Consider the following 14,264-nt stretch of genomic DNA (forward strand, 5'->3'; position numbering starts at 1 on the left):
ACAAAAAACCACAGAATATTCACATAATAAAATATTTAGCAGCCATTGAGAAGAATGAGTTGAGTGCATGTGGAATACCTACTTGGAAGGGTGGCCATATTTCTGAGGCAAGGGAGAATTTTTTTTTTTTTTTTTTAATACCAGGGTTTGCACCCAGAAGCAATTTGAAGAGGAATGGAGATTGTATGGTTCTTTCTTTGAAAAAATAGATACTCAAATACACATGGGATTTTGTGTGAGTATACATGTCAATATATATGTAGATGTGTATGTATGTAAATGAGTGCATGTGGAGAGAGAGAGAGAGAGAGGACAAATCTATACAGCTGCCTGTTCACCTCCTACATCTTGGAGGAGGAGCCAGGAGTCAGGCTTAAGGCCAACAGAAGGCCTGGTACTTGCAGACAGATAATCGCCAAAGTCAGAAGAGGGCTGGCTATGCAGGAGGGAGACAAGGATCAGTTCTGCTGCTCTCTGGCCCTGGCTCCGGGGATCTCCTTTTCTTCCATGCCGGCTGCCATTGAGTTGTGCAGGCCTGGGTGGGGTGCAGCTTCCAGGAAGCCACAGGGAGAGCAGCCCCCCTCTGCCTCCAGGATTTTGCAGCTCTTATAAGGAAGTGATGACAAAGGGCTGAGAGGGTAGATCTGGTGGGTAGTCCTCATCCTGTCAGACACCAGGCTTTATCTTCCCGTCCTCCATGTGCATGACGAAGGTGACACACCCCATAACAGAACCAGGGCGGGGTGAAGGGACTCCATATACCTCTCCCAACACAAAGAATAAGCGGGCATCTCTGGCCTCCAGGGAGCTGCAGTGTGACAGGGGCTTTTTTAAGGCCGGCACTGGCCCTGCACCCACTGTGGAAGGACACGCCCCTCCCTGCTGTAGCCCCCCCACCTCTGGTGCCCCAAACAAGGCGGCCACTCTCCTGAGACCCTCTCACAAGTTTCCCCACCTGGCCAAACTGTTCATCCTTAAGAGTGTGGCTTTCCCGCCTCTGACCAGCTGGGAAAGAACCCCTGAGAGGGGAACCTGGGCCCAGGCCCTTCATTTGGGCACATGGTCCCAAAGAGCAGGAGTGGGGGACTGGATAGAGGGTAGGAAAGGAGGGCAAGCCAACCCCAAGCCAGTCCAAGGATGCATTTTCTGGCCACTAGCTGCTTTGAGCAGCCAGGTCTGGTGTTCTCCGAGGAGGAGGTAGAGAAAGAGGAGGAGGAGGAAGAGGAGGAGGACAGAGAACTGGGCTCAGAATCATCCTGGGAAGAGTGGAAGGGTCAGCGTCTATTCTCCAGCTCTCACCAGCATTGGCCAAGGGTCATTCCCACCGCCATCTGTGAATGTCCAGAGGCCCATCCTGGTCAGAGAGGAGCCCTGGGGCAGAAGGCTCCAGCTGTTTCCGCTGCCTGAAGCCAGGTGTGGTGGCGCGTGCCTGTAATTCCAGTGACTCAGAGGGCTGAGGCAGGAGGATCACAAGTTCCAGGCCAGCCTCAGCAACTTCACAGGACCCTATCTTGAAATAAGGAAATAAAAGGTTCTGGGGATGCAGCTCAGTGGTAGAGCACCCCTGACTTCAATCCCAGTATTTAAAAAAAAAAAGCCCCTCTGCCAGACCCAGGGATCTCCCCAGTTCAGCCTTAGGAAGGCAGCTCTGGGGCCTCCTATGCTCCAGCTGGTTCTGGTTTTTAACTCTGCTGCCCTGAGTCCCTAATCTCCCAACCTCACTGTTCCTACCCTAAAGTTGTTAGAGCAGGTGCAAGCCAGGATTCAAGGCCATGTTCGCCACAGAGAACCCACCCCGGTGCCTGGGGCCTAAAGATCTCGGTGAAATGCAGCCGTTGTTATTATCAGAACGGGTGCTTCTTCCCAGTGCTGGGCTCTGTGTGGGGGGAGGAAACCAAAGTGTCCCCCTGCCAGCGCCAGCTGTCTGCCTGAGATGTGAGCCAAACACGTGGGAAGAGAAACTTCAGGAGACCAAGTGTGATACACCAGGTAGGGCCTCGGGCCCCTCCTGCTCTCACCCAGTTTTGCCCAGAGGTCATCTGAGAGCACCCACCCTCTGCTGCACCTGCAGCCCACTGGCTCTGCCCCAGGGCTCCCCTGTGAAGAGGAGGGCCCTCTGGGCATTCACACATGGGATGGGACAATGCCTGGCCAATGCGGGATGGAGTTGGTGCTGTTCCCTTCCACTCTTCCCAGGATGATTGTGAGATCCATTTTCAGAGAATCCACACCCCGGCTGCTCAAAGCAGCCAAGTGGCCTGAAAACTCATCCTTGAATTGGCTCAGGGACGACTCACCCTCTTTCCATCACTCGGACAGTCCCCTGCTCCTGCTCTGTGGAATCACTTGCCCAGATGAACTGCCTGGGTCCAGTCCATCCAGCTCTTGGGAGTTCTTTTCCAGTAGGAGCTGAGGCTAAGGGCACTGCAGCTCAGGGTCTGAACTGCCTTTGCCAGTGGCCAGGCCTGTGAGCTGGGTCAAAGGCCACATCTCATCTCATCTCATCTCATCTCATCTCATCTCATCTCATCTCATCTCATCAGAGGGTTGTTGTGAAAGTCAGCTGAAGAGATCCTTAGCAAATATGGTCAGCACAAGCCTAGAGCCAGACTCCTGACTCTTCAACTCATTACCTGTGTGACCCTGGAGAGGTTGCTCAACCTGCCTGCATCTCTGCTTCCTCCTGGTATCAAGAGTACAGGGACAGCAATCACTCACAGCACCGTTATGAGGAGGATCATGTGAGTTAATGCAGGCAGTATCTAAAACAGTCTTTGCCTGCTACGCCCATGTCTGCAGAGCTCTATACAGAATATCTGTCACTTTGGAAAATAAACAGGCAAAAATGTAAAGCTAGTACAAGAAAATGCAGGCCCGGCTTGGGAGCCTGAGGCAGGAAGATTGGGAGTTCAAAGCCAGCCTCAGCCACTTAGTGAAGCTCTAAGTAACTCACTGAGACTCTTGTCTCAAAAAAAAAAAAAAAAAAATTAAAAATGGCTAGGCATGTGGTTTAGTGGTTAAGCGCCCTGGGTTCAATCCCCAGTACCAAAAGAAAAAGAAAAAATATATATATAAGAGAATATTTTGTGTGGCTTAGGAATTAGAAGGCAGCTTAAAACTTCAAAAGCAGGGGCTGAGGTTGTGGCTCAGTAGTAGAGCACTCGCCTGGCACATGTGAGGCACTGGATTTGATCCTCAGCACCACATAAAAATAAAGGTATTGTGTCCATCTACAACTAAATATATATATAAATATATATGTATTTATTTACATATTTATATGTAAATATAATAGGGTATATTTATATATAAATACATATATCTATATATAACATAGATATATTTTAAAAATATATATATTTTTAAAAAAACCTTTAAAAGTTCAAATAGGTACTAAAAAAAAAAAAAAAACCTTCAAAAGCACTTGCCATTGTTTAAAAGAACTGAGTGTCAGGCTGGGTTTATAGCGCACTGGTGGCATGCCATTCCAGCAGTCGTGAAGCCCTGCGATAAATTAAACGTTAATTAATTAATTAGTTAACTAAAGGATTTATTGCCAGTGAAGGATACCGTGAACAAAATTAGTAGCTAGACATGAAATGGGAGAAGCCGGATCTAAAACCAATGTAAAATTTATTCTATTACTTCAAATATTTTAATATCTAGAATAGACAATGGACTCTAAGATACCAACAAGTAGAGGATACTAACCCAATAGAAAAGGGGGAAAAGATGGAATAGATTGGCACAGTGTGAGGTGCACTCCTGTAGTCCCAGATACTCAGGAGGCTGAGGCAGGGAGATCGCAAGTTCAAGGCCAACCTGGGCAACTTAGTGAGACCCTGTCTCAAAACAAAAATAAAAAGGGCCAGGATGTAGTTGCGGAGTTAAGTGCCCCTGGGTTCAATTCCCAGTACTGGGGCGGGGGGGAGATAAGACTAGATTAGACAGCTATCGAGAGCATGTGAGGAAGGCTCAGAGGCCAGTAGCCAGAGAAATGCAGGCTGGGGACACTAGTGGCATATCCCTTCTGGGCATTCTGTGACGGTCCTCAGGCTTAATGGAGCTTTTTGGCTGCTGAGTATCAAGAAACGCTCTCCCAGGTCCATGGGGCCCTCGGCCTGGATGCTCACTGCAGCTTTTCCCTGGTGGGGTCTGGGGTTGGAGGCCAGTGCTCTTTGAGGGGTTTCATAGAGTCAACCTCTGACCCTGAGTCTAAAATCTGCTTTATACATATTTGCTGTTATTATTGTAGTCTAATCAGGGGAAAATAAACACCCAATAAAAACTGTAAGGACATGGTGACGACAAAGAAGGAACAGAGAAGTCATGACGGGGTGGGGGTGTGGTTTAGCCTGGAGCCGGTGAGTGGCACAGGCCTCAGGAAGGTCAGGACTGAGGCACGGGACCAGGTGTGGTCCTGAGGGTATGATGGGAAATGCCCACAGCAGCCACCACCTGAGGTGAGGCCTGTCCTCGGAGTGAAACTCCCCAACTGTCCCAGACAAGCTCCTAGGAGAGAGGCCCCTGCCCCTGCTCCTGGGAGTTTCGGCTGTGGCAGCACAGCACCCAGCCACACCCAAGCCCCCTGGGCTCACCCTGGGATGGATGGGGGTGCACACAGTGCACAGGAAGCTCGGCGAGGCGAGCCAGGGGAGGACCAGGGCAGGGAGTCGGCCAGCAAAGGAGCCTGGGACCAGCCTTCCAGGACAGAGTGGCTTTCTAAAGGTGGAGAGGATGGGCAGGGCCTCCCCAGAGAGCAAGTCAAGCAAATGGAGACCCAGACACAGGAAACACGGCCTGCCTGAGGGGACAGGCAGGTCCCTGCATAGAGGTGGCTATGCAGGCTGTGATGGCCTGAGGTGTGGGGACCAAGATCTGAGGGAACCTGGTCCCCAAGTGTTCTGGGCTGGCCAGAGAGGCCAGCTCCACTTCCAAGAGAGACGCAGGTGGGAGCTGGGTCCAAAGCCTGAGACGCCTGTGGCTCTGCTCCACTCATACAGCAGACACACACAACATACCACGAAACACACAACACACCCACACAGCACACACAACACCACAACACACACTACACAACACAAGATACTCCACATACACCATACACACATACAGTACACCACACACTACACACAACATACCACAAAACACACACAACACACAATACACAAGATACTCCACATACACCATACACCACATACAGTGCACCACACACTACACACAACATACACCACACACTAACCCCACATACCACACACACACACTCTGACCCACACACACCTGCACACACATCACCTGTAACACACGCCCCATACCTGTCCCACCCGTGAGACACCTGAAAGAGCAAAACACAAAGGCCTCCGGGCTTTGGTGCCATACTTGGGCATTCAGACCCCAAATAAGGTTCAGGGCTCCCCAAGTAGGGTGACTTGAGGGAACTCTGGTCTTCATCGTCCACTGGGGTCACAGGACCCGGCCAGCCATGACTGGGCAGGCGCACACACTGCTCCTCCCCAGGGCCTGCTCCACCTCTTTCCACCCTCCCTCTGAGGCACTTCAGCACCTTCCTGTCCCCAAAGGTCCCTCTCTGCCTTTCCTCAGGGATAAGGCAGTTATCTGTGCATCTGCTGGCCTGGCCTCTTTATCTTCTTAAGCTTTCTTCCTGAAATAGCCCGGGGTTATCTGAACTGCGGAGTGGAGGGCTGGCCTTCAGGGACAGTGCCAGCTCAGCCCTGGAGGCCCTTCTCCTTTAAGACAGATCCAGGGGCTGGGGATAGAGTTGGTAGGGAGCTCCGTTAGGGTTAGGGTTAGGGTTAGGGTTAGGGTTAGGGTTAGGGTTCAATCCCCAGCACCACACACACACACACACACACACACACACACAAGATCCAGAATCCACAGATCCTTAGGCCAAGCTGGAGGCCTCCTGGGGAGGCCCAGCAGCCCCCTCCCGGGGCTCCCCTCTTCACCAGAGCCTTAGCATCCTGACAGGGTCTTCCTGCAGCACCACTGCCAAGCCCAGGCCTTCTGCCCTTCCAGGTGGAGTCCTCAGAGGAGTCCTCTGACAGCCTTTCCCCTGGGCTCTAGGGTTCTCAGCCTCTACGCACCGCAGCCAGAGTAGACTTCAGCTGTCATTTCACCTGGCGCTTCCCTGCTCAAGAATGTTCCATGGCTCCCTGCTTCTGGCTGCATCAAGTCTGAACACGTTCATCTGGCACCTCCATTTCAACATCACATCCCATGACTCTTACAGATACGGCCCCTGGGAGCTCCCACACAAGCCTGCTCTTTGGGGCCTCCACGTTCATCAAGACGTCTCCCTTCAATTCCCAGTTTTGTTAGACCTCCTCCGAGCCTGCTGGTGGTCATTCATTTATTTATTTATTTTGATATCAGAGATTGAACCCAGAGGTGCCTCACCACCGAGCTATATCCCCAGCTCTTTTTATTTTGTATTCATTTATTTACTTGCTTGCTTACTTATTTATTTTTGTGGTGCTGGGGATTGAACCCAGGATCTTGTGCATCCGTACTCTGCCAACTGAGTAATATTCCCAGCCTTTTTTTTTTTTTGAGACAGTGTCTCACTAAGTTGCCAAGGCTGGCCTGGAACTTGTTGATCCTCCTGCCTCCGCCTTCTGGGTCACTGGGATGACAGGTGTGTGCCACTGTGCCCGGTTTATTCAGCCGGCATTAATTGAGCACTTACTATAGATCAGGCAAATGTGGCAGACCAGCCCCTCCTTTGAGATGCAGAGCAAACTTCTGCCACTCACGTTTTCACAGAATTCCTGGAGGTCTTAGAATGGTCACATCCGGGGGGTCTATGGTCCTCCCACTGTGTCATAAGCTGCCTGAGGGCAAGGACTTTCTTACATCTGCCTTGCTCCTCAGGGCAGGGCTCCTGGATGTGTGAAATTCACAAACACAAACTACAGCCATGAGGTTCATTTGTGTTTGGAAGACTAACACAGGACTGCCAGCTTTTGTTTTATCAGACAAATACCTTCTTTAATCACCCTGTTGTTGCCATGTGCAACCATGTTTTAACAGTAAGAAAGGAGGAGGGGGAGAGTCCCATAATAGAGGACAACTCTATGCTGAATAAAACTCAGCAGTATGGGAAAATTTACATTTTTCTTTTTCTTCATTTCAGAACCTGATCTTAGAGTAAAAGGACCACCCTTTCAGTGGAATAAATTTAGCAAGATGAAAAATTCATCATGGTCTCCTTTTCTTCTGTTCATGGAGGACAGGTGACCATCTATCAAAGTCCGTCCCAGAGTTTGGGCACCCTGTCTACAGCCTTGGCCAGGGCTGAGCGCAGCCCAGGCAAGCGGAGTGGTTGGTAGATCCATTGTTCAGTCATTGGCTGGAGCAGCTGTCTGGACTCTCCTCTGGCGGCCTCAAGCCCCTGGCCTCACCTCGAACATGCCTAGTGCTTGCAGTGGGCGATCCCTCTAGGCCACATCCATAGGGATGGAAGTGGCCTTAGGTAGCTCTCCTGATTCCATGCAGCTGGGAGCCGCCTTCTGTAGGCCTGCAGATGATGGTGACTGACTGCATCCTACTTTTGCACAGCGGCATCCTTGGACTCAGAGGTGGCAGGTCGCACAGGACAGATCCCTCGGTGCCATGGCTTACTGTTCCTGGGGCATCAGGGCCCATCCAGGGGCCGCCTCTTGCCTCCCTGGCTGAGCACAGCTCTACAGAGCAGAAGTCCAACCTAAGTTTCCACTGCTTAGCCCTGGATCCCTCCAGCCACTTCCATAAAAAGTCACTGCTGCTACGCGGAGAGAGAGTGAGAATTTTTCCAAAGGATGTATGCGCATTGTTGGGAGCAGCAAGCATTTCGGTGAACTCCGGGTCACGACACAGCCTGACAAATGGCAGGAAGTTGGGGACTTGGGCCTGACATTTTTTTGCACAAAGGCCCCATAGCACAGCCAGGTGAGCTGAACCCTGGGATGGACGCATGGGCCACCACCCGGCACTTCCTGCCCTTTGTTGGCCCATGTGACAGCCTTTCTTTTGTGCCTGGCTCCTGTTCTTTATTTATGGAGAGGAGCAGCTCAATATAGAAACGGGTGGGCCCAGGAGCCGGCAGCAGGATGTGGGAATGCAGACTGGCAGGATGCCCACCAGGGGCAGGACTGCCGAATTAAAATAATGTGGCCATATACACTCAATAAAAGCCCGTATGTTATTTATATACCTGCTCACTTTTCCACCGGGCTCCTCTGGCTCGCTCTGGGGAATCCATTTGCCCGGACAGTAGCCCTGCTAGGGACCTACCACCCTGGGTGCTTGTGGCCCCTGCCTTTGCCTGTGAGTCTGGTCTGCCTGCCAGATGCTTGAAGGAGGGAGCTGCTCCTTTCCACACAGGAACACCTTTGTTGTAGCTTCTGGATAACCAGTGTGTGTGGGGGGGGGGGCAATGGTGCACGAAAGATCACTTTACATCCCCAACCCTCTCTCTATTATGAGCACTTATGGTGGAATTCTTTCCACAAGGAAGGAATCACACCTATCCCTATTGTCTCAGATGGAAGGTGCCGTACAGAATTTGAGCTTTTGTTGGAAACTTAGGGTCTGGGCTCTGAGTCCTGTGTGGAGAGGAAGGATGACCCCTGATCAGAGAGGACCAAGGGACCTGGGCTCCAGTCCTCTCTTGCCTGGCGAGCTATCCAGCCTGAAGCAAGGCCCTCCACCTCTCTAGCTGCTGAGGTTGGCCTGACGACACAGTGTTCATCTCAATGTTCATCTTCTGCAGCTCCGCGATTTGTTTAGGACCATGTGGTCATACAGGGCTGTCGATACAAAAATTATTGAGGAACATCAGGCCATTTGTCCCAAAAGCTTAAGCCGTGGCTGGCTTCTTAAGTTCTCACTTCTGTGTTTGGTAGAGTCTCTTTTATCCTACCCTTTTTCCTCTTTGTGGTACTGGGGGTTGAACCTAGGACTGTTAAGCATGTGCTCTACCAACCCCTACCTACTTTTAAGCTAATTTTAGATCATTAATTATGGCCTCATCTGTAGTGGCAACATTTTTTCTTTCCAGTGTGTGGCTTTTGAATCCAAGGAGGATAACCACTGAGCCACAACCCCAGCCCTTTTCATGTTTTGAGACAGGTTCTCCCTAAGTTGCTTAGGGCCTTGCTAAGTTGTTGAGGCTGGCTGGCTTTGAACTTGTGATCCTCCTGCCTTAGCCTCCTCAGTCACTGGATTAGGCTTGCACCACCGCGCCTAGCTCAGTTTGTGACTTCTTAATCTACTCAAACTATGTGCAGGGCTGGGGTTGTGGCTCAGCGGTAGAGCACTCACCTAGCACATGCAAGGCCCTGGGTTGGATCCTCAACACCGCATAAAAACAAATAAATAAAATAAAAGTATTGTGTCCAACTACAACTAAAAAATAAAATATTAATTAAAAAAAAAAAAAAAAAACTGTGTGCAGAGTAAATGGTCCAAAGGACACAAGTGCACAGTTTATGTGTCATTTTTCGGACTAGTCAATGACTTTTTCCCTACTTAGTTCTTGCCCTTATTCTACAGAGATAAAGTTGTCTGAACCATGAGGTACTGTTCTCACTTTTTCATGTAGTTCTGTTAGGCCTTCAAGGAACACCATAAGGTTAATAAATTACTGTTAGATAGGTTACCCTCCCCTTCTACTCAAAAATTCACCGAAAGCCGGGCACAGTGGCACATACTTGTAATCCCAGAAACTCTGGAGGCTGAGACTGAGGCAGGAGGATTGCAAATTGGAGTCCAGCTTGGTCAACTGTGCAAGTTCCTCAGTGATTTAGCAAGACCCTGTCTCAAAATAAAAGGTAAGAAGGGCTGGGATGCAGCTTGGTGGTAAAGTGCCACTGGGTTCAATCTCCAGTACCAAAAAATCACCTAAATAAAATTCTGCCTCATCCAAGTTTATCTGGGAGTTATCTGTAAGGTGTGAAGCTGGCCAAGCCTATATGCTCTTTCCATTTAACAAAATCCCTCTCCTCCCCATTCTTCCTCTAAAACATAGTGACCCTCCTGTCCTCCCAACCTGCCTCCTACCCTATGGGGGCTCCAACCCTGGAGGAAAGGGATGAAGTGTTAATTACACGTCACCTATCCTCAGAGTACAACTTGGAAGTCCAAGACCTTTTGAGAAGCCACACAGAGGCATTCCAGGGGGAAAATGCTCAGAAGAGGAGGATAACTAACATTTGCACCAACTTAGAAATTCACACAATGATAAGCTGGGTATTCCATGATGGTCCCTTTGAAATTCCATTGCCTAGGGATGTAGGCCAAGGACCACGACAGCACAAGGCATTCATTATGCATGTGTTCATGGGGATGCTACTGTAAACAACCTACTGAGCCACCAGTCACATAAAAATACAGCACAGACAATTATGGATAGTGCGGAACACTTGATAACCACAGCACATGTCTGGGCGTCTGGCTGCGTATTTACTGTATTATGCTTTTGCTGTTGTTGCTGCTGGGGATGGAACCTGGGCCAGGCAAGCGCTCTGCTGCGGAGCCACATGCCCAGCCTATACTATACTTTTTATTGTTATTTTAGAGCCAATCCCTCTACTTATAAAAATAAAATTACTGTCAAATGGTATGCTCTTATGCCTAAAGCAGCCTCCCACACATTTACTTATTTATTTATGAGTTACAGGTGAATACAATATCTTTATTTTATTTTCATGTGGTGCTGAGAATCGAACCCAGTGCCTCCCGCATGCCAGGCGAGCACTTCACCACTGAGCCACAACCCCATCCAGTCTCCCACATCTTGTGCTTACTGTATCTCCTAATTGCGCAGGAATCATCTAGATTTCTATAGGTCACTTCTATGATGAAGTTGCCTTAAGCATGTGTTTCTTAGAACGTGTCCCTGCCATTAGGTGACCCATGACTGTCCTGTTTCACTTAACCAGCTCCCCGAAGCTGAGACGGTATTGCCCGCACTTGGAGGGCCTGGTAGGGCTGGGTTTCCATCCAGGATGCAGGTTTCATCCCAAAGCTTTTCTCAGTGCATCCAACTCTCTACTGGAGAGGCTGCGGGAAGCCAGAAGGGGAGAGTTGGTGTTGGGGGCCATCCGTTTCCAAAGGGGCGAGGACAGAGTTTTCTTTGAGTTGGGGTGGGGGGGCGGCAGGTGAGGAGGCAGGAAAGCAGAAGCACAGGGTCCCAAGGAAGACCTGAGCTTCCTCATTAGAATAAGGGGGTTTGAAACCAGGTGTGGTGGCGCACGCCTGTAATCCCAGAAGCTCAGGAGGCTGAGGCAGGATCACAAGTTCAAAGCCAGCCTTAGCAATTTAGGGAGACCCTGTCTCAAAACATAAAAAGGACTGGGGAGCCAGGTGTGGTGGCGCATGCCTATAATCCCAGCGGCTCTGGAGGCTGAGGCAGGAGGATTGTGAGTTCAAAGCGAGCTTCAGCAAAAGCAAGGCACTAAGTAACTCAGTGAAATCCTGACTCTAAATAAAAATATATAAGGTAGGGCTGAGGATGTGGTTCAGTGGCCAAGTGATCCTGAGTTCAATCCCTGGTACCCTTCCGAAAATGTGGGGCAGCTAGGGTTGTGGCTCAGTGGTTAAGAATTCCTGGGTTCAGAGGTTGGGGTGGCTCAGTGGTAGAGCATTTGCCTAGCACACGTGAGGGTCCAGGCTTTGCTCCTCAGCACCACCTAAAAATAAATAAATGAAATAAAGGCATTGTGGCCAACTACAACTAAAAAATAATATAAATAAAGTTAAAAAGAAAAAAAAAAGAATTCTTGGGTTCAATCCCTGATGCAAAAAAAAAAAAAAAGAAGAAGAAGAAGAAGAAGAAGAAGAAGGGAGATTGTGGTGGATTTCAGGTCACATATTGCCTGGGGAAAACCTGGGATATGGTATTAGAGACTTGCCCTGGGCCATGATGTTTTAGTCAGCTATTTATTTCACTGCTGTGACTAAAAGGATCTGACCAGAACAACTGTAAAGGAGGAAAGGTTTATTTAGGGGCTCATGGGTTCAGAGGTATCAATCCATAGACAGCGGACTCTATTTCTCCGGGCTCAAGGTGAGGCAGAACATCATGGCGGAAGAGTGTGGTGGTGGGAAGCAGCTCACATCATGTTCAGAAAGCAGAGAGAAACTTGCCAGATACAAAATGCATATCCAAAGCCACGCTCCCAATTCCCACCTTCTCTGGCCACTCGCTGCCACTTCAGTTACAGCTCAGTTAATCCCAAAAGGCATTAATCCACTGATTAGTTTAAGGCTCTCCCTACCTAATAATTTCCCCTCTGAACCTTCTCATTGTCTCACAGATGAGCTTTTGGGGGACACCACATTTAAAACCGTGACACATGAGCTCTGGCAGCCTAAACTTGTGTGTTTTCATTTGTGTTTTGTGATGCTGGGGATGGAACCCAGGCCCTTCTTCACGCTGGGCATGCGCTTCCACCCTGAACTTCACCCCAGCCCCAGCCTTCAACTGTTGACCTTGGGGATATTTAAACTCTGTGAGCTTCTTGTCAGTTCCCTTCATTGTAAAAAAGGAGACTGAAAACAACTTCAACAAAAACAACCCAGCCACAACCACCAGGTCTCAAGGTCAATGTGAAGATCAAGTGAGTTCGTGCATGTGCGCGGGCTCTCGCGACTTACACCATGATAGCTGAGCAGGCTTTCACTCGAGTTACAGATGTTTTTACTCCATACCGCGATGCCTTGGGTGTTCACTGATTACTCGGTTAGGCCCTGAGGAGTCAGTGATGAAAGAAGCGGAAAGCCACAAATGGTGCTTGTCCTCACAGGACAGATCTGCTTCATTCCCCTGGTCCCGGTGTTAGTCCCATGAGCCAGTGCAGCAGGTCGGGACAGCTCTTTAAGCATTGTGTCATTATTTGCATAGCCGTTAGTCTAAGAATTAAGTGACTTGATTTATATGACACATCAGACACATAATAATGTCTGTCACGCTTAGCTCTTTCTCCAAAAGTGCCCTCAAGGTCACACTTACTTCTGAACAAGAAGACCTAGCCACTGGCTAAATTACTCTGTCTGCTCAGTGCAGATGCCTAAGATGCTTCCAGACTCCTTCCCCATGGGGCTCTGGATGTCACAGCAATCGACCCGTCTCAGCCTGCAACATGCTTTGTGTTCTGCTTCCCCAAATAGACTGCAGGCTCCTGGGAGGGAGGGACTGACACAGCGAGCCAGACTCTCCCTCCGTGGTGCCACTGGAAGGGTCAGGCAAACTGTCCACTCTCACCAAGTCGCTGAGGGATCCTTCCCAGCTTTAGGTCCATTGGCTTCCTTTCTGGCCTGTCACTGACCTATGGAAGGGTCAGGAAGTGCCTCACACTCAAGGTTCAGGAAGCATCATTTAATAGCAGAAGGCACCAAACAAACCCAGTCCAAAGACTAGCCTGGACTGTATTTCCCTCCCTCCCTGAGTCGCAGGGCCACACCCAACACCTGTGAGCCACTCACCAACCTCCTGCCCGTCTCTGGGTTCTAGCCCCAGCTGACACCTCTAGAGGCACCATGTTCTGGGCAGGCCACCTAACGGTGTGCCATGGCCCCTCAGGCCCCTGCAACGATGGCCCCACTGGGTGCTGTTGATGTCAATATCTGCAGGGCTACTTGCCGACCACGTCCAGCTACTGCAGCCTGGTCACAGAGGCATCTCTTTGTTCCTGTTTTCTCCATGATGCAGTCCCCTTCCTACAGGAGCTAGCCCAGAGGACGGCCTTGGAAACAGATCCTGTCTGGCCTCAGCTCTGAATCCGCTCTGTCCTGGGCCTGTTCTAGGACATCAATGAAGTGCCTGGTTCTTTTGTCCCTTAGGAAGAATCTGCTGCCTGAGCTGCCTGAGCTGCCTGAGCAGGCGAAGGCCTCCCTCTGATAAGCAAGGCCGAGTTTGCAAACTGGCAGGGCCCCAGCTTATGCACAGAGCCACACCTGGAGTCTCCGAGTGTTTTGATCTAGGCCCTCTCAGGCCTGAAGGTGCATCAGGGGGCTGCATGAACCCTTCAGCCAAGGGACCTCCTGGGCTATGTTTTCTACTTTCAAACTTGCTCTTCCTGGTGGAAAATTCATTCAACCAATCTTCAACCATTCCTGAGTCCCAAACCTTACCCTCAATTCTGAGGACAAGCCATACTTCATCCCTGGCCACCATAGCTAGCACTTAAGTTTACATGGGAGCGAGAGGGGCAGATAACAGAGTGTATAAATTATAACCAGATAGCTTCAGGCAGTAAAAT

The 14,264-nt window shown here is 49.9% G+C and overlaps 1 protein-coding gene across 1 annotated transcript in view; it reads left to right on the forward strand.

Annotated features, from left to right (window-relative positions):
* The first annotated feature begins 1,772 nt into the window (after window positions 1-1,772).
* Window positions 1,773-14,264, forward strand: part of Podxl (podocalyxin like) — a 73,785-nt gene continuing 61,293 nt past the window's right edge. Inside the window, exon 1 of the mRNA XM_077109930.1 lies at window positions 1,773-1,989. Within this exon, the coding sequence (XP_076966045.1) occupies window positions 1,773-1,989 (217 nt within the window). The remainder of the gene's footprint in view (window positions 1,990-14,264) is intronic.

The sequence above is a fragment of the Callospermophilus lateralis genome, chromosome 1 (assembly GCF_048772815.1).
Source record: "Callospermophilus lateralis isolate mCalLat2 chromosome 1, mCalLat2.hap1, whole genome shotgun sequence".
Taxonomy (NCBI): domain Eukaryota; kingdom Metazoa; phylum Chordata; class Mammalia; order Rodentia; family Sciuridae; genus Callospermophilus; species Callospermophilus lateralis.